This window comes from Syngnathoides biaculeatus, chromosome 1 (genome assembly GCF_019802595.1).
Source record: "Syngnathoides biaculeatus isolate LvHL_M chromosome 1, ASM1980259v1, whole genome shotgun sequence".
NCBI lineage: Eukaryota > Metazoa > Chordata > Actinopteri > Syngnathiformes > Syngnathidae > Syngnathoides > Syngnathoides biaculeatus.
Genome location: NC_084640.1, coordinates 15,275,500 through 15,294,935, shown reverse-complemented (window position 1 = coordinate 15,294,935; position 19,436 = coordinate 15,275,500). Strand labels below are relative to the sequence as shown.

Sequence of the window (19,436 nt, the reverse complement as noted above, 5' to 3'; positions counted from 1 at the left end):
GCACGCCGGATCACTTTTGAATGGAGGGCGAGGCCTCCGCCAGTTTATCATCAGAAAAAATATCAAAAAGGGTACAGGCGGGTAATCGTGCACAATATGCCCAATATGGATGTTAGCATGTGGCTACTTTCCTCGCTACCGAATGTGAGCATGCAACACCGATTCGTGATGTCATGATGAAATTCTCGTTCGTTATTCGCCGTGCCGCACGAATTCTTCCCGGCGACAACGGCAGGCATCCGTATTTCTGTCTGTATTTATATATTATTTGGTACGCGTTTAGCTTAGCGCATAAAAGCAGCGAGGAGTCGCGATCGCGACGGAGAGACACTTCCTGGTTTTGTTCCACGTCCTGTGACACGCGGCGGGAAGACGGCGTGACAAGAAATGTCAAGCCGTGCGTTGCGGGACAAACAATTTTTTTGTTCGGGGCGAGAAACGACAACAGAAGACGTTTGACGAGGCGGCCGTCAAACATTCACCTCCGTTAGCTGATTAATAACGCCGCGCCGATTAATCATTGTCGGCTTGTTTTGGAAAGAAAAAAAAGTTGCGCTATCGCGGCGGCGAGCAGTTGAGACAAAGCAGGTCAGGCGAATCCGGCGTGTTGCACAAAAAAAAAAAAAAAAAGCAAAGGTTAGCGACTCGTTATCGCGACGCTTATCTGGAGAGTCATCAAGAAAACCACGAAAATTTCAAAGGCGACTCTTGACCGCACGTGAATTATTGATGCATTTATGTTACTTTTTTATTTGTTGCATTTTCATGAAAACCTGTATTTCCACCTAACTTGCAATATTATATCATGTTGTTTTTTTTAAATATTTCATTTGGTGGAAACTCACATTGCATACTTGAGCATAATTTCTCAATTTATTTTTCATGATGTTTTCTTGCATGCTTATTGTATTCGATGCCGCCATGTAAACCGTAGTAGCATGAATATTACAATTACATTTGTGTATATATATATATTTTTTTAATATCCTCAATTGCTCTTTTGTATTTTACTTTTTAGTCTGTAATTTATTTTATTAACTTTTTTTTTTACCTTTTAGAGTGCATACCTCACTTCATTTACAGTAATATACTAGTATTATAATTAAATTTGGTGGAAGCCAAATTTTGTTAATTAATTTTTTAAATATTAAATTTGGTGGAAACTCACATTTCATACTTGAGCATAATTTCTCCATTTATTTTTCATGTTTTCTTGCATGGTTATTGTATTACATACCGCCGTGTTAACCGTAGTAGCAGGAATATTACAATTAAATTTGTATGTTTTTCTGCATTTTTTAATATCCTCAATTGCTCTTTTGTATTTGACTTTTTATTCCGTAATTTATTTGATTTATTTTAGAGTGCATATCTCACTTTATTTACAGTAATATATTAGTATTATAATTCAATTTGTTGGAAGCCAAATTTTGTTAATCAATTTTTTTCTTAATCCAGGCTCATTGTGCGCATGATGTATTTCCATTTTTCATCGTCTACTCGTGACTGACTGATTTGTTGTTATGATGACTCGTTAATTTCTCACCTAGCGCAGGGCGTTGTCTCATTTTTGTGCCCCCCCCCCCCTTCCCTCCCCCCTCATAAAACGGTCGTGGACGACGAGGGAGACGTGACCGGTACGCACACTGTCGGGAGCGCCCTCGCGTGGACATGTTGGGAACATTCAGTATTCACTTTTTATGACACTAGCGTGGCAAATGTATTCCTTAAATAATTTTCGGACAAATGCAGTTTTTTTTTTTAAAGTTTTATTTAAATCCTTGATTCCCACTGCTGTCCATAATAGCACTTTTGAAAAGTTTATTAAAAGTGGTCAAAAAAAAAATACCACAATTTGTTCGATGTTAGCAGTCATTGGTTTTATGTTGTTGTTTTTGCTTTTTATAATCCAAAATCTTTTGTGTGTGTGTCGAAAAATCCCAGATGAACTTTCCATGATGAAAGATGACAGCTCGATTTCTGATTTTATTTCACACAAATCAAAGTTTGCCATGGGAATGAATTGAAATGCCATTAATCCGTTCTAGTTCATCTGTGCGTGAGCTTCCCGGCGTGAGCTGCGGCCTACAGCAGGTCCTTGCGCGTGTTCTCATGATGTATTTGTGTTTGTTTCATTTCATAAACAGTTCATTGGGGGCCGTGATATTCCTTACTCCCCCCCCACACACACAAATACTTTTATTGAAGAGCAGTTGATTCATCCATCCATTTTCTTAGCTGCTTATCCTCACGAGGGTCCCACTGAGCCGCTGTGCCGCTCTAGAGCAGTTAAAGGTCATTCAAAAGAGATGCTTGTAGCGTATCCGTTCATATCGATCAACTTCACAGTATAAAAAAAATCAAACGTTGTTTTGAAATTAATACAGCAATTTAGAGAGGGGCCGGGAGGAACCGTCCCACAATGCATCGCTCCGACAGATTACGGCCGCTTGGGCCGGGTTGCGCGATCAGTGGGCTCACAGACATGAGACAAGACTTGGGTGGGCGGGTGTGTGTGTGTGTGTGTGTGTGTGGGGGGGGGTTAATCCCCACCAAACACACACAAACAAACAAAAGATTTTGATTTTTATCATTTTTATTGTGCTTATGAGTGTCGACAGACATACGAACAGATGGATTGTTTTTCATGTTATACTACATTTTTAATTTCAATTATATAGTATCCTATAATATGTATTATAAATGCTTATCATATGTTTTTTTTTTTTGTTTTCTAGATTGAATATACATGTTATACGTAATACACAATTGATGCTTTGGGTACAATTTGCAGTGACATTTTTAATTAAATTATAAATATTTTAAATCCCCTGCTGGTAATCTATCAGACACTGTGACACACACAAAAAAAAAAAATCAGTCTGGTGGTTTTCAATCTCAATCTGGGTCGCGGCCGTAATCTCGCCACGCACACACACACAAAACGCGCAAAACATGCAAAACACGCAAAACACGTAAAACCTCCTCCTCATCATCCTCTTCCTCCTCCTCCTTGCGGTCGCCATGGCGACCGGACTCACACGTTGCCTCCCGAGTTTTATCAGGGCCGAAAGGCAGCGTGACCCGGATCGACCCGGTCAGCAATCTCGTTTTGGATTTAATGTCATCGCAGAAAAATGGGCGCCCTCCAAAAACAAAGTACACAAACGCGGGTGTGTGTCGTGGGAAAAAAAAAAAGGGGGGGGGGGGGCGGGGGGCTGTATTTTAATTTTTTTTACCCAGGCCTGAGTCCAAAGATGGTCACATGCAAATTTTTTCACATGACAGATTATGAAATTTACATAAATTGGCCCAATCAAGCACCTGCCCCGCCTCTTCAATTATGTCACTCTGACGTCACCCGACTGTTGGATTCACGACTGTAAATTATGGCAACCATAAACCGACTTTTACAGGCCATTCATCGAACCACAAGTAGCACCTATAACGCTCTGAAAAAAACGAATATTTGTGAAAATTTTGAAATTATTTGCGTGCACTTTCTTTTTATATGCGCTACTATTTGTATACTACATTTTATTGATATTTATGATTATTTCATGTATGCGTTATACTGTACTGCACTCATCACTACCTTAATTAAAAACATATACAAGTAAATGAAAGATGACACGCTGCGGCGAACCCTAATCGGGACAAGCCGAAAGGAAAAGAATCAGAAGAACGAAATCGGATATGCGTTTGCTGCTGCAACGGACCTTTGCGGCCACGTTGGGGCGCTGGTGCGCTTCGCAAAGAATTGTGCTGACATCCTTCCCAAAAGAAGAAGAAGAAAAGTGGAGGAAAAAGGAAGTGAATTAAGACGCAAGTAAATATGAAATTCAACAGGGAAAACGACAACGATTTCCACTCGCAATGACGCAGTCCGTTGTCGTCCAGGTCGGACAGTGCGGGAACCAGATCGGTTGTCGGTTTTGGGACCTGGCTCTGCAGGAGTATGCGCGCTTCAACAAAACCGGTCTGTACGACGACGCCGCCGGCACGTTTTTCCACGCGGCGGACTCGAGGAGCGGGGACGGGGTCTACTGCGTCCAGGACGGGACAATCCGGCAGCTGAAGGCTCGCGCGGTGCTGCTGGACACGGAGGAGGGCGTGATCGGTGGGATCAGGCGCGGCCCTTTGAGGGGCTTGTTTGACAGCACCCAGATCCTCACAGGGGTGTCGGGCGCAGGCAACAATTGGGCGTCCGGACACCTGCACTACGGCGTCACCTACACGGACAAAATAGTCGATCAGGTGAGGAGGGCGGCGGAGGACTGCGACAGCCTGCAGTCGTTTTTCCTCCTCCATTCCACGGGAGGAGGTACGGGTTCAGGGCTCGGGACCAAAGTCCTCGGCCTCCTCAAGGACGAATTCCCGGAGGCGTGTCGCATCGTGGTCCCGGTCTTTCCGTCCGCCGAGGACGACGACGTCGTCGTGTCGCCTTACAACAGTTTGCTGGCGGCGAGGGAGCTCACCGAGCACGCCGACTGCGTGGCGCTGGTCGGGAACCGGTCCCTGCTGGACATTTTGAACGTGGGAGCGAAATGTCACGGGGCACCGGCCGGGGTCAACTTGAAACGGGCGAGGAAGAGCCCGACCGGGTCGGAGAGGCCCTTCGACGCCATGAACAACATCGTCGCCGACATGCTGCTCGACATGACGGCCTCGGCCCGCTTCGAGGGTTCCCTCAACATGGACCTGAGCGAGATCGCCACCAACCTGGTTCCTTTCCCCCGATTGCACTACCTGGTCCCGAGCGTCAGCCCCGTCGTCCCGAGCAGAGGGCTGGATCAGCTGTTCGGCGACGCCTTCGCCAAGGGCCGGCAGTTGATCCGGGCGGACCCGAAGCGAGGCCTCCACCTGGCCTGCGCCCTCATGCTCAGGGGCGACGTCCGAGTGTCGGACCTGCGCAGGAACATCCAGCGCTTCAAGCCCCTTTTGCGCTTTGCGCCGTGGAACCCCGAAGGCTGGAAGACCAGCCTCTGTTCCGCCCCCCCCGTCGACCGCTCCCGGTCGCTTTTGGCGTTGGCCAACACCACCGGCGTCAAGTCCACCTTTGCGGACCTGAGCGCGCGTTTCGCCAATCTGTACCGGAAGAAGGCCTACTTGCACCACTACCTGCAGGTCCAGGGCATGGAGCAGAGCTTCTTCGCCGAGGCCCTGTCGTCCCTGCGCTCTTTGATCGAGGAGTACCGGCGCCTCGACGCCGACGCGGCCGAATTAACGCCCGCTGCGGCGAGATTAAACGTCGCGAGATAAAATGCTGCTGCCGCCGTTTGGTGTACATCTCGTTTATTTCTATTTGCCTTTATCGTGCTCTGCTGTCTGCAACCTGGTTGCCATAGCAACGTGCGAATGTTCTCGATCGGACTTATGCTGGTGGAATAAATGTGGAATAAATCAAGTTCTCGCGTCGGATTGAAGGCGGGTCCAACATGGCCGACGCGCCGTGAAGTTATTATTTCAATATTTATAAGGGATGAGTTTGTGTACGTGCGGAACGGTGGAGCAGCTGTTGAGCGTTGGCCTCGCCGTGCTTAGGATCGGGGTTCAAATCCCGTGTGTGTGTGTGTACTCCAATTTCCTCCCACATCATAAAAACATGCAACATTAATCGAATACTCTAAATTACCCCAGCAGTGTGATTGTGAGTGCGATTTATTGTCCGTCTATACGCCCTGCGATTGGCCGGCGACCAGTTCCGGGCGTTACCCCGCCTGACGACTGCTGGGATCGACTCCTGCTTCCCTCGTGAGGCTAAGCGGTTCAGAAAATGGATGGATGGGTCGTTTATTTACAGTCATAAACTTCTTGAATCGCTTAAGTCTTGAAATGGGACTTTCCTGCGGCCCTCGTGAGGATAAGCGGCTCAGAAAATGGATGGATGGGTCGTTTATTTACAGTTATAAACTTTTTGAATCGCTTGAAACTTGAAATGAGACTTTCCTGCGGCCCTCGTGAGGATAAGCGGCTCAGAAAATGGATGGATGGGTCGTTTATTTACAGTTATAAACTTGTAACTTGAAATGAGACTTTCCTGCGGCCCTCGTGAGGATAAGCGGCTCAGAAAATGGATGGATGGGTCGTTTATTTACAGTTATAAACTTGTAACTTGAAATGAGACTTTCCTGCGGCCCTCGTAAGGATAAGCGGCTCAGAAAATGGATGGATGGGTCGTTTATTTACAGTCATAAACTTCTTGAATCGCTTGAAACTTGAAAGTAAACTTTCGAGCACTGGAATTCCGACAGTTTTGAATGCATCATAGCTGCATATTAATGATCGTTACCCCGCATATGTACCAATTAAGTATGTTTGACAAATGAAATGGCTCGTCTTCAGTTGGCCAACCCAGTAAATATTTACCCCAAAATGTTCAATATATGATTAAAATTGAAAATGGATACGATTACGGTCCGATTTCCGGGGTGCGCGAACGCACCCCGAGCACACGGAAGTGCCGCTCTCAGGCTAGCGCGTTAGGCTAGGCCAGCCAGCCAGCTAGCTAGCTAGCTAACAAGGATAGTCTGGAGCGGTGTGATAAGGCGTTTTATTTTCGCGTGGCCGCAATAACTTGCGCGGGGCATTCGAAGTAAACGCCGGGAAAAACGACAGGAACCGCCACCGAGTTCGGGAAGTCGCGAAACGTAAACTAGCGCCGTGTGCGTCGGTCGACATGTCCTCGTTCTCCGTGGCGGCTCTCGAGAAGAAGCTGTCCGAGCTCAGCAACTCGCAGCAGAGCGTCCAGACGCTGTCGCTGTGGCTCATCCACCACAGGAAGCACTCCAAGAACATCGTGCAAGTTTGGTACAGCGAGCTCGTCAAAGGTAAGCGAGCGCCGTGTGGGTGGAAAGTTTTTTTTGGTCGACGTGTGGCCGTGGAACTCCGTCGGCTTGAGAGCCGACATTGGTCGTAACTCGTAACTACGCGATCGTAATAACAACCTACTCGAATCGGATCCGCGGTAACCTACTAACCTGGAACCATAACAACAACAACAACCTGACCTACTAACCGTGACGCCTCGTCCTAAAAATGTTGATCGTTGTGTAATTCCAGAGTGAAATGTTTGCCAATGTCTCCTTCTGATCAATAACAAACATCAGCAGTTCGCGACAAAAATGAGAATATTTTCGCTTCAGAGGCACGAAATTGCGAGTTCAAACAATTTAGGATTCAAATAATTAGTTGTAATAATAATAATTGTGCCCCGCGACCCTGTGAGGATAAGCGGCCAAGAAAATGGATGGATAGGTAATGACACTTTTATAGCCAATTTAGGTGGCACGGTGGTCAGATGGTAAAGCGTTAGCCTCACGTTTGTGAGGTCCCGGGATCGATCCCAGTTTGGATGCCCCCCCCCCCCGCCTGTGTGGGTTTTCTCCGGGTGGGCACTGCAGTTTCCTCCCACGTCCCAAAAACACGCGCCATTAATCGGAAACTCTAAATTGCCCCTCGGTGTGATTGGCTGGCGACCGGTTCAGGGTGTGCCCCGCCTCCTGTCCATCGACAGCTGGGATAGGCTCCAGCGCTCCTCGTGGGGATAAGCGGCGAAGGGAATGGATAGCCAGATAGTTCATTTGATTTTTATCGCCACGGTGGGTCAGACGCTTAAGCGTTGGCCCCACAGTTCTGAGGACCCGGGTTCGATCCCGGCCCCGTGCCTGCGTGGCTTTCCTCCGGCCACAGCAGTTTCCTCCCCCATCCCCAAAACATGCACGATTAATTGGACACTCTAAATTGCCCCCAGGTGTGATTGTCTCCATGTGCCCTGCGATTGGCCGGCGACCAGTTCATCTCCTGCCCGTCGACAGCTTGGATAGGCTCCAGCACTTTCCGTGACCCTGATGAGGATAAGCAGCAAAGGAAATGGATGGATAGTTCGATTTTTTTTTTTTTATCGTCGGCGTCACGGTGGATCGGCCTCGCAGTTCTGAGGATCCGGGTTCGATCCCGGCCCCCCGCCTGCGTGGAGTTCGCACCTGTGTGGCTTTTCTCCAGGTGCGACCGTTTGTCTCGATCGTGCCCTGCGATTGGCCGGCGACCAGTTCGAGGTGTACCCGGCCTCCTGTCCGTCGACGGCCGGGGTAGTCTCCGGCGCTCGCCGCGACCCTCGTGAGGATAAGCGGCGAAGAAAATGGACGGCTGGATAGCCAATGTATTGTTACTATATAATAACATTTATAGCTACTCTCAAGCCATCACCCTCAGTCAAAAAAACCCAAACCTTGCATCAGTCTTAATCTGAACACCCTAACGCCGAAACCTGAACCCGACCGATCACTTGAAACCGCCGCGGTGTGCTGAAAGATGTTTTACGTCGCGTGTTTGGCTCTCCGACGCTGCGTCACAAGCGCTCTTTCTTCTTCTATGATGATGTCAAATTGCTTTGGGTGTGCCGCAGCGCCGGTGTCCCGCAAGCTGACCTTCCTGTACCTGGCCAATGACGTGATTCAGAACAGCAAAAGGAAAGGACCCGAGTTCACGGAGGATTTCGCGCCGGTCATCGTCGACGCGTTCAAACATGTTTACAGGTGCGTGACTTCGCTTTCAAAGAGCTCAGCTGTTGTTTATGGAATTTTGCTTCATAGAAACAACAAGTAGTTGAATACACAGTAATTGGGAAAACAAAGTATTTCGATAAGCTTCAACGCAAACTCCATTTTTGTCCAGTTAACAGATGGAATAATAATAATAATAACAATAGCGTGATCAATTCTACAAATATTGGACGTTGACGCCCTGACGCCCGATTTCCTCGGAATGCCGTCGAGGGGATCTTCGGATTCAGACCCCCGACCTCAAAACCGCGAGGCGCACGTGCGGCTCGTTCATTGATCGCGATTGCGAGAATTCGCCGACGCGGTCGGACTTCCCAAAGGTCGGGGGGTGGGGTCTCAAACATGCGGCCCGCGGGCCGTTTTTGCGGGCCCGGCGAGGTGATATTTTGCGGCCCCCGCCTTAATGCGAAATACGGATGGCACTTTTACAGTGTTGTGTGCGGAGCCGACCAATCGCGGCGGGGTGGACGGCTGGCGGGCTTGATACAAGCAGAGAAACAGTTTTCAATGAGAACGTTACAGCGGGGTTGCCAAGGAGAGTTTTAAAAAAAAAAAAAAAATTGGGGGGGGGGGAGTTTTACACACCAGCTTCCTTCATATTATTTAGTGATTAAAAAAAGATGTTTGAAAAGAGAAGGAGCGCTTTTAAATTCAAATTTTTTTTTGTTATTTCGGAAGTGTGCAAAAAACTTTCGGATTTTGCCCCCCCCCCCAAGCACATTGCGGTCACGGTGCTCGTGTGTGTGTCTCCCCCCCCCCCCCCCCCCAGAGAGTGCGAGGACGGCTGTAAGAAGCAACTGGGCCGGGTGCTGTCCATCTGGCAGGAGAGGGCCGTCTACGACGACGAGCTGTTGGAGCAGCTTTCCAGAGTCCTCTGTGAGCTCCCGTTTGGGTTTTCGACCCCCCCCCCCCCCACATAAACAAATTTGACGGCTCACGAGTGTCCTCTCGTGTCGCGCAGATGGCGAGAGGAAGCCCACCAAGAGGTCCTACGAGTCCATCCAAGCGGTCAACGACAACTTTGCCGGCCGGACTTCCCCGGCCGAACCCCCACAGGTCCTGGCCCAGACGGTGTTGTAAGAAATGGCAATGACGGCGCTGAACCTTGAACTGGAGTCCACCCGAAAACCGATATTTTTGCCTCCGTGTCGGGAATTTCCGGAAGATTCTCAAAACTTTATATGTGCCGAGGAAGTGACTTATACCGGTCCGGCCCTGTTTGGCGCTGCTCTAGCGTGTTACTGCCGTGTCTCAGTGATTTTTACCGGTATGTTTTGATTTTATTTTTTTAACTGGCCCTGTTAGCGCGGCGCTAACGTTAGCATTAGCGCGGCGCTAGCAAATGAGGCTTTGAAATTGTGAAAAACTGCTGAACGCTCAGCTGTCGGTCAAATAGCGCCAAAAATATTTGCTTAGAACCAACTGGGTCACTGCGGGCCTTTTCCACCCCGTGACAACGAGGCGCTCTGCAGCGCCAACGCCGATTCAAACATTTTCCTCACCTCGGGAACTTCACTTTTCTCGCCGTGACCTGTGCGCACTCACGGCCAACAACGAGGCACTCTAAAGTGGCCACACCAGCACGGAACTGGTCAAGATCCCAAATGGCTTTTTTTTCCTGCTTTCTGATTGGCCGAGCAGGTCACTTAACACAACGGGCTTGTCGTCCCCCGGCAGACGTCGGAGCTGATCCGGGCGCTGCAGGAGCTGGAGAACGCGACCTCGGGAGACGCGCTGCTGCGCCAGCGCATTTCGGCGCTGCCCGCCGAGGTGCAGGACGCCTCGCTGCTGCACAGGATCACAGGTAGGGGGAGCCGGGGAGCCGCGTTAGGCTTTGGAACAACTTTTTATTCGCTTTTCACAGTTCCAATTTATTATTATTATTTTTATTGTTCACATTTTAGAATTCACATTACATTTGTTATAATCACCAAGTTACTTTTATTTTTTGTAAATATTGAGATAATATTGCATACGTATTTTTAATTTTAATACTAAGAATTATTTTCTGATTGATGATCATTTCTATTTTTACTCTACTTTTTAAATTATTATTGTGTTTACATTTCAAAGCACTTTTTTACGTCTTTGATGTAAAATGTTGCGTCATGTGAGCTACGTTTGTAATTTGAATTATGATGATGATTATTATTTCTTTTAAATTGACACTTTGGGCGGGTGCGCTCGTTTTTCAGATAAGGAGTCGGGCGCCCGCTTCTCCCGGCAGGTGGACGACGCCTGCATGCTTCTGGCGGACTACAGCGGGCGACTGGCGGCGGAGATCGACGACCGGCGGCAGCTGACGCGCACGCTCACGAGCTTCCTGCAGAGCCAGCGCGACGGCCTGGCGCGCAACGAGCACAAACTCGAAGTGCGTTGACGCAAGTGTTTCTAGTTTCCTTTTGCGCGTCGACGCGTCGCCTCAATAGTTTCCGATTGCCGGCAGCGACACACAAGATGGCGGAAAAGGGAATCCCGGGATTGTGGTGACGTTATCGGGAATTTGTGTATAGTATAGTATGTATATGCCCCCCCCCAAAAAAAAAGTCAAAAAATTCTTTGCAACAAACCACATCGAGTAAAATGACAAATGAAAGGTTTTATTGAGGTTTTAATTCTTTCGAGATTTGAAATTATTATATATATATATATATTATTATAACAAAATAAGAGCGGCAACAAAATGTACTTGTACGTACAAAGTACATCACGTTAGACTTCGGGTTAAAATTATTGCAGGAGGCTTTCCTGGTCTGGGATTTTTTGTTTTATTTTATTTATTTTTTTTGTCCATACACCCTGATTTGATTATCCAGTGCCCAAAATAATAATAATGTTTGCAAAATCTATTTGCAAACAAACTACACCAAATGAAAGATCGTATTCATATCTTATCCACATATCCATTTATTCTGCCCCTACACCTTATAAAATGACCCAAAAATGTTTTGTTTCCTTAATAGTATCCATCAGTTTTCTTTGCCGCTTATCCTCACGAGGGTCGCAGGGAGGGCTGGAGTCTAGTCAGGTGGCGGGATGCACCTTGAACTGGTCGCCGGCCAATCGCAGGGCACACGTAGACCTCGGAACTGTGAGCCCAACACTTTACCAGCTGACCCACCGTGCCCCCCCCCCACCCTCTCTCTGTCTGTCTTTTCTATTAAATCTATTATCTATATAGATAGAGATATCAATTTTTGTTGTTTCTGTAGATTCTTTGATTCATAAACTCCTCACACATATCAGGGGTGTCAAACTCATTTTTGTCGCGGGCCACGTTGCAGTTACGATTTCCCTCAAAGGGCCATCATGACTGAATCCATGAAAATCTTTTTCCCCTTGATTATTTACAGATGAAATTTATGAACTACTTTTGAATCAGAAAACGATTGTGGTGGGTTTTTCAACCATTATTCATGTTTGGGAACACAGAAATGCTGGCAATATCTCAGATTTATCGTTTACGATGTGATCATTTGAATTTTTGTGGCAGATTATCACAAAAATCATGGCAGTTGATATACATGATTTGCCTTCGCGGGCCACATAAAATCACGCGGCGGGCCGGATCTGGGCCCCGGGCCTTGAGTTTGACACCTCTGACATATATATATGAATGTGTGTGTATATGAATAAATTTATTTATTTTTTTTATTACGAGCAAATCAGCAATTAGAGAGTCACTGACGGTGTAGCGTGGGATCGATCCCCCGCGACCGACCGGCTTGTGAGGATAAGCGGCTTGGATAATAACCTGACATGACAAATCAGCAAGTCCAGGTCAAAAGTCCATCTGAGGCCAAGCACATTTGGTCTCACGTTCGGGTCTTGACCCGGGCTTCCCAAATCCGTTTTGTCAAGACACAATAACCGGAAAAACGCCTTATTCGGATTCCCGTTAATATCATCCATTTTTCCGCCACTGTGTAATTAAAAAAAAAAAAAAAAGGGAAACTGACCTGAGCAATAGTTTTTAGGTCGGTATTTATTCTGTAACAAATACTAAGGTGAAACTCGCGTGTGTTTTGCTGCTCGCAGGAATACAAACGCAAGCTGGCCCGGGTGAGCCAGGTCCGGAAAGAGCTGCGAGCCCGCCTCAACAACCTGCCGGGCGGACTCCGCGGCGCCTCCACCTGACATTCCACCCTCAATCTCTCCTTTCTTCTGGTTTTAGTGGATTTTTGTCCTCTTTTCTTTTAAAGTGTACTTTGTACTCCCCTGCCCTCGTTTCTCCTCCACTTACTGGTAATTTTACCCGAATATGATTTTTTTTTTTTTTCTTCTTCTTATGCGTACTACTCGTAGCGTCCCGCCCTTCTCGTCGACTTGCTTTGACTGTGCTCGTGCAGCCACCGTAAACTGCAATTGCAGAAGTCTACGTAACACGCAGCTGCATGTAAATATATTTTGAATTCACGTCAATGTGAAATTCTCCATTCATAATGTTTTTTTTTTTATTATTGTTCATTCCTGAAGGTGTCCAAATAAACAACATGACAATGGAACCATAACAGTGACATTTAGTTTTGATTTGTATTTTTCATGTATTTTAAAAAAAAATCTGTACTGTAATGTAAAAAAAATGTATCCAATCTAGTTTTAATTTAAATTTATACGTTGAATAGTTTTAAATTGAATTTGCTGAGATTATTAATTTTTCTAGTGGAATATTTTAAGGCATTTTTTTTTCCGAGTGCACAGTATTCAAATATTTTTGAAAAACAGGTGAAATTTGTTTTTTTTTTAATGCCAACACAATTCAAATAATAATAAATTAAAATATAAAATAATAATAACAAATCTACACCTCCAAATAATGAATGATGTGCAAAATATTCCTTCCTACATTTTAAAATTGCCTTGCAGTGAATCGCCAGGTCGACAGGGGGCCCCAATAAGAATAATTACTGTAAACTCATCCGGAAGTGGATGTTGCGGACTCGTAAGGCTTTCGGAACCAACACGTTTAGCATTTGCTAGCATTTCATATGTTGAAGTTGATCTATTTAGACAAAGCTTACATTCGTACCATGAATATAACCTTTTGAGCATTTCTGTCACAGTTTACGTGACAGCTCCGCCGTTACCTAACTTCCGTATCGAGCACATGCTTGTTAGCTTAGCATCGGTTCGTATTGTAAACGCGACCAGTTAAATTCAACCTTAAAGCTCACGAAATCAAGCTCAAACGATAATGGACGATTTGACAACCCCGTACGACGATGACTCGGCCATGGAGTTCATTGAGTGTTCGGTAAGTGCGCTAATAATTATAATATTATATTTGGCTATTCGATCGTACGGTATTCATCTTTTCCCGTTAATTTTCAGGTGTGTGAAATATCCTTAAGGGGACAAAACTTGTATAAGATACACCTGACCATGCCGGGACACTTAAAGGTACATCATTTGTTTTTCAAGAATGTCAAATTTGCCTGCATAAAGGTTTATTTCGTGTGAAATTCCTTGCTTCGAAATGTTGAAACAGAATTCACTTGAGGTCGCGTGAAAATATTGTCTGCGTATTGTATATGATTTAAGCTAGCATTTGCCTGAAGGAGAAACTGTATGCTTTTCCTGTTTTTTTTTTTTTTTTTTTTTTTTTGTGTGCATTACCCACTTATTGTTCTGATTTGGTTACTAAATACGTATGTCCTATTAAATACACAGTTGTACATTAAATCCTACTTTTTGGAATGGGTTGTGCTCGCAGGCTTTCGGGTGTGTGGGAGGGAACTGTTGTCTTTTATTACTGTACCTGTTTCCTGAAGCACTTTGAGTTGCCGTTATTTGAAGGATACAATTGACAAGAAGTATGGTACTGGTACATTTTTGTGAAGACAAACTCATACTTTCCAGGAATGTTGACAAATCACTTGTCATGATGTCATAACGTGTGACTTTACCCAGGATCTTGTCTCCTTTAATGATCACGACGGAGAGAATCTGGTTTGATGGGTACGCAACAAAGATCAAAGCAGGTCAAGTGTTTTTCTTTACGTGTCCCGAAGGTCTGTTCTTTATGAATGTCAGCAACACGGATCCGGCGAATAGTGTGTTCGGATTTCTAAATGGTGTCTGTGCCATCATAAAGGCGGAACAGCAGGAACATTGTTCAACCAGCAGGGAGGAAGACAGAAGGAATTCGACGTCGTTACTAAACCCTATCACTATCGACCGACAATGAAGAAAACGTGTGGTCGTGGAACGTCGGTCTTGGGGCGGGTTCATGAGAGATTACGTTCCTTTCCGGCATTTTCTGCCGCGGCACGCCATGTGGTGAAACAGCTCGTCATCCATTTGACGACCATTTGTCGTCTAAATACAGTACCACTATGTAGCGCCACTTACAAGCGCCAATTAGACTCGGTCTACCTCGAGGACTCCTTGACGCTCAAGTGGCAAGAAAATGACGTTCCTGTCGGGCTCATCTCAATCTTCTCAATTTACGACCTTTAGGTTTTACTACCTCTCCAGTCTTTCCGGTAATCGGTCCAATTTCCATACTAGGGTCATCTACTTTTACAGGTCTGTAGCATGTCTCGAGCCTGCTTCCTGGTCCTGTCCGACTTAATCTTGAACCTTGCGTTCTTTGTATGACTCTTGGACTGGAATGTTTGCTTTGTCTGGGAAACTTTGATAAGAACCCTCTGGAAACACCCCTTGTGACTACCACCTACCTGAAGGCATCAAGCAATACCTTGTTCTTCTATTATACGTGGGAGGAAAAATGTTTCTAGGATGTAGAATTGGGCAAGTTTGGTCAACTTTGATGGGGCTTGTCCACTTTCCCGATCTTCCACGTCAGTACCATCTAAATTCTTCAGTGCTAGTCGGATTTGTTCTTCTCCCGCAACCATATGAACGTGAGCGAAGTACAAGGTATCCCGAAACAGACCGTGCTGAATGACTTAACTGTTAAAGATGTGTTTCCCTTGTAGAACCCTCACATGTATGATGATTTTTATTGCTCTCCTTTCGTCCCTGGCAGAAAGAGGAGGCCGCCGTCGCCGCGGGTAAGTAAACTCCAGTACTGTCATCTAGTCATTTGGGGTCCGCGATGAAGTCGTGTGTCCTATCTTACCATTCTATCAGCCATTGAGTACAGGTATGCATGTGAAGGAAAGTTCTCTTGCCTGATTTTAGCAGATTTATGACATCCTTGATGGAAATCCAGTACCTACACCAAGCTTTCAATCAGCCGGTGATATTTTGATACGGATTGTCAGATCTGGAAACCGCCTGACTTTACTCCCGAGCTTTTCTCAGTTGAGCAAGTGGGAACAAGAATGAAGCCCAGATGCAAAGTCCAAGACGACCCAGTCACAGGAACACACTTACCTCTTACCTGTTCTAAATGAAGAAGATGTTACTTACATCTTGCAGGACTTATAAGGAATAGTTCAGATATACAGAAATGTCTCTGGTTCCTTGTTCTTTTGTTCTTGTTGCTATGTTGTTCCTCGTTCTTTGTTCTGATTGTCGTACCAGGGAAGCGCCGACTGCCGGAGGAAAATTCCTCGTGTGTTTTTACACACTTGGTCATTAAAGCTGATTCTGAGATGAAGGAATCCATTTGTCTGCTATTGTGCGTCATTTGTTCAGAGCTTTGTGCTTCAAAGTTGACTTAAAGGGATTTTTTTTCCACAAGAACTGAAGATTTTCCTTTTTTTTTTTTTTTTTTTTTTCCTCTCAAGGATGAGGTTCCAGTGGCTACTTTTGTCTACATTTTCCTCAGGCTGATGATGATGGGAAAATTAGATGAACGACCCTGAAAAGTTGCAGGAAAAAGAAGACTACACCTTTGTATCATGACATGTTGAAGTAAAGTACGTGTGGTTCCTGACTATCACTTAATTGGTTTTCAAGCGCATTTAACATGGTTCTTGAGTACCAGTACCTGGTGCTTGAGTATCGGTAGATTTATTTATTTTTTTTCTTGATTACAGGTAACTGTTGTCTCTACTACCTGAAGCGCGATCACTTGGTTCTTGTCTTGAATACATGTGGCTTGGTACTTTTTGGTTCTTTGGGTCCCTATAGGTTTTCTCGAAGACACTTGAAATCGGTACTTGTTGGTTCTTCATTATCTTTAAAGGGGTTCTTGCGTACCTGTAGCTTGGTTCTCAAGTAAGACGAGAGTGATTTACGAGCACCCACATTTTGGTTCTGGGCTTGATTACCTCTCTTGCTTGATTCTTCATTTCCTAAAGTTTGGTTCTTCCCTTCTTCCGCTGATCACCTGTCACTTGGTTCTCAAGTACCTTAACTTGATTCCTGTCTTGTACTTTTATCGTTTTTTCTTTTCAGGGTTGGGGTAGGGGATTTTACTACTGGTAACTTGATTCTTGGGACAGTTGATTGAAAATGTCGCTTGCCTTGAAATGATTATTTTGTGTTTGTATGCTTCATCAATCTTCAATGACTTCTCGATCGTCTATAATGGTTTTCTGACTTCTACATCATTGCCTTGTTTTTTTTGTTTTTGTTACCAATTGGGGTCGTTTTCAGACCTCTCTCATTAATCGGTTACTGTTCTCTGGCACTTGCTTGCCCAACTGTTTACCAGGCCAAATTCTCTCTTTTGCAACAGCATCAACCCCCCCCCTCCCCCCCCCCCCCCAGTAGCAGGTGGGCGCCTTCGTGGGGTTTCACTTGGCTGACCCTTCCAGCTCCTCTGGTTTTCCTTAGATGTCGTTCTCTACATGGGAACGTTTGAGAATTTGATTTGTTCCAATTTGAAGTTGTCTTGTGGGCGGGTGGAAGCTGCAAATATTGAGCGTAAATGTGTATCGGCAGTTTTATTACAGAGGAAATGGAACAGGGTGTCAAAAACAAGTGAATGTCACTCGGGATTTAAATCCAAGGAGGCAGTGTAAAAACGACGTTCTCATGCTCGTTTGTTTGCCGTCGTCAGGTCTCGCGGTCCGAGAACGAACTGTGCCCAAGTTCAAGGATATCTTACAATGCGTGGACTACCTGAAGCTTGACGAGCCGATCATTGGTAATCCACCCAGAGTTTACTTTTTAACTTGGACTTGCCGTAACCGCGGTGTTCTCCCGTTCCAGGTTTGAACTTCTTGGAGGAAGTGGGAAGCGTGAACGCTGACCATCCCAGTCTGGGACCCCGATACACGTGCACGCTTTGCAATATCACCGCATACTCACCGGAAATGGTCCATCACGTGATTGGGCGGAAACACAGGCACAAATATATTGTAATGCATTTTCTACTTCATCTAAATGAGATTTTTTTTTTTTTTTTTTTTCTTCCGACAATTGTGTAACTCAAAGCGGCGTATCATTGCAGAAGACAAAGCGTCCAGATCTGGTGAATTGGGACAAGGATATGGTGGTGAACCAAGTGGGAAAGCTCCTTCGCACCAAAGCGGAGCTCATCGCCAAGGAGGACGGAAGCGGACGGCCCATGGTGGGATGCGTGATCATGTGATATTACGTATATTTTACGTATGTATATGTATACTTTTGTTTGTGTTACAGCCAATGAAGAGAATGAATGCGGGAAACTTCATGTCAAGAGGTAAGAGGTGTGAATTTCTACAAAAGGGAGCAAGAGTTAAGCCTTGTACGTTTCTGTTGACGTTGTACTGTAAATATCTGACAGCCAATAATGTTATTAAAAACAAAAATGTCAGCGCAATGGGAGAGACTAGATGACGCGTAATGTGAGGATCAGACGACAAGACAAATTTGCCCTGTCTCGGACTATTGCAATCAAATATTGTATTTTGTTTTAATTGATGTTGAGATTCAATATTGAAGTAATTTGGCTGTGTAGTTCCCCCATGGCAGGGGCAGAACAGACACGCACAGAACTACTCGGGCCGGAATCGACGGAACCAGGATTTTCAAGGCCCCCATCGCAGTAGTTTAAGGCCCGATTCTCCAAGCAGAGTCCCGTTTCATAATGCCGAGGGCCCCTCGATGCACGCGGCGGGGGATGGACCAACAGCAAACCTGTGGGACCAGCATCTTGACAGGGCGGAAGACTGGGAAACGGGTCCTTTCCGGGGAAGGAATTCAGACCTTGATCTTCGTCCGGGTGATCATTACAATCCCAGCAAGAAGACTCAATGGGGCTTGGATCAATCCCCTGAGGGTTACCCAGCACACAGAAATCAGGAAACAGAAATGGAGTTTTTCTCAGAAGATGGAATGACCGACTATCAGCCCGAGGGTCGCGACTATCAGCCCGAGGGTCGCGACTATCAGCCCGAGGGTCGCGACTATCAGCCCGAGGGTCGCGACTATCAGCCCGAGGGCCGCGACTATCAGCCCGAGGGCCGCGACTATAAGCCCCCGGGCCGCGACTACCAGCCCGAGGGCCGCGACTACAGCCCGAGGGCCGCGACTACCAGCCCGAGGGCCGCGACTACCAGCCCGAGGGCCGCGACTACCAGCCCCCGGGCCGCGACTACCAGCCCGAGGGCCGCGACTACCAGCCCGAGGGCCGCGACTACCAGCCCCCGGGCCGCGACTACCAGCCCCCGGGCCGCGACTACCAGCCCCCGGGCCGCGACTACCAGCCCCCGGGCCGCCGTGACACTCAGCCGCAGGGTCGGAACTCTCACCCCCATCGTACTGATTATATGACCCGACGTCCAGACTCCCATCCACATCTTCCTGGCTCTCAGCCCCAGCATCCAGACTCCCAGCTCCATCGTTGGGATTTTCAGCCCCAACGTCCAGACTCTCAGCCCCAGCGTCCGGGCTATCAAAGAGAGGACCAAAATTGGTCTTCTGAAAAAGACAGAGATGTAAGGCCCCGCTCAAATGTGCCAGAACCCCCCATGAGGAATCCGCGCTCGTCTTTGGGGAAACCTGCTCCTGTTTTTAGAGATTACCGTCACG

General features: G+C 46.5%; 3 protein-coding genes across 3 annotated transcripts; all 3 read left to right on the top strand.

Annotated features, from left to right (window-relative positions):
• Positions 1–3,746: 3,746 nt before the first annotated feature.
• On the top strand, positions 3,747–5,278 carry tube1 (tubulin, epsilon 1). Its single transcript, XM_061821717.1, has one exon. The coding sequence runs from the start codon at positions 3,877–3,879 to the stop codon at positions 5,260–5,262; it is 1,386 nt and encodes a 461-aa protein (XP_061677701.1). The 5' UTR covers positions 3,747–3,876; the 3' UTR covers positions 5,263–5,278.
• Positions 5,279–6,131: 853 nt separating this feature from the next.
• On the top strand, positions 6,132–13,069 carry LOC133501810 (regulation of nuclear pre-mRNA domain-containing protein 1A-like). Its single transcript, XM_061821806.1, has 7 exons — positions 6,132–6,830; positions 8,408–8,537; positions 9,334–9,440; positions 9,526–9,620; positions 10,242–10,368; positions 10,760–10,935; positions 12,603–13,069. Exons 1-7 carry the CDS (start codon positions 6,680–6,682, stop codon positions 12,699–12,701), a joined length of 885 nt encoding a protein of 294 aa, XP_061677790.1. The 5' UTR covers positions 6,132–6,679; the 3' UTR covers positions 12,702–13,069.
• Positions 13,070–13,478: 409 nt separating this feature from the next.
• Positions 13,479–19,322, top strand: si:ch211-13c6.2 (uncharacterized protein LOC100000125 homolog). Its single transcript, XM_061821730.1, has 8 exons — positions 13,479–13,818; positions 13,896–13,964; positions 15,556–15,580; positions 17,482–17,568; positions 17,634–17,782; positions 17,875–17,994; positions 18,066–18,105; positions 18,364–19,322. Exons 1-8 carry the CDS (start codon positions 13,759–13,761, stop codon positions 19,176–19,178), a joined length of 1,365 nt encoding a protein of 454 aa, XP_061677714.1. The 5' UTR covers positions 13,479–13,758; the 3' UTR covers positions 19,179–19,322.
• Positions 19,323–19,436: the final 114 nt, after the last annotated feature.

Excerpts from the sequence above, each read along its gene's own strand:
- tube1 (XM_061821717.1), top strand. The coding sequence starts at position 3,877 with ATGACGCAGTCCGTTGTCGTCCAGGTCGGACAGTGCGGGAACCAGATC.
- LOC133501810 (XM_061821806.1), top strand. The coding sequence starts at position 6,680 with ATGTCCTCGTTCTCCGTGGCGGCTCTCGAGAAGAAGCTGTCCGAGCTC. Across the intron at positions 9,621-10,241 it reads CCCCGGCCGAACCCCCACAG|ACGTCGGAGCTGATCCGGGC; the intron begins GTCCTGGCCCAG and ends GTCCCCCGGCAG. Across the intron at positions 10,369-10,759 it reads GCTGCTGCACAGGATCACAG|ATAAGGAGTCGGGCGCCCGC; the intron begins GTAGGGGGAGCC and ends CTCGTTTTTCAG.
- si:ch211-13c6.2 (XM_061821730.1), top strand. The coding sequence starts at position 13,759 with ATGGACGATTTGACAACCCCGTACGACGATGACTCGGCCATGGAGTTC. Across the intron at positions 13,965-15,555 it reads CCATGCCGGGACACTTAAAG|AAAGAGGAGGCCGCCGTCGC; the intron begins GTACATCATTTG and ends CGTCCCTGGCAG. Across the intron at positions 18,106-18,363 it reads GGGAAACTTCATGTCAAGAG|TTCCCCCATGGCAGGGGCAG; the intron begins GTAAGAGGTGTG and ends TTGGCTGTGTAG.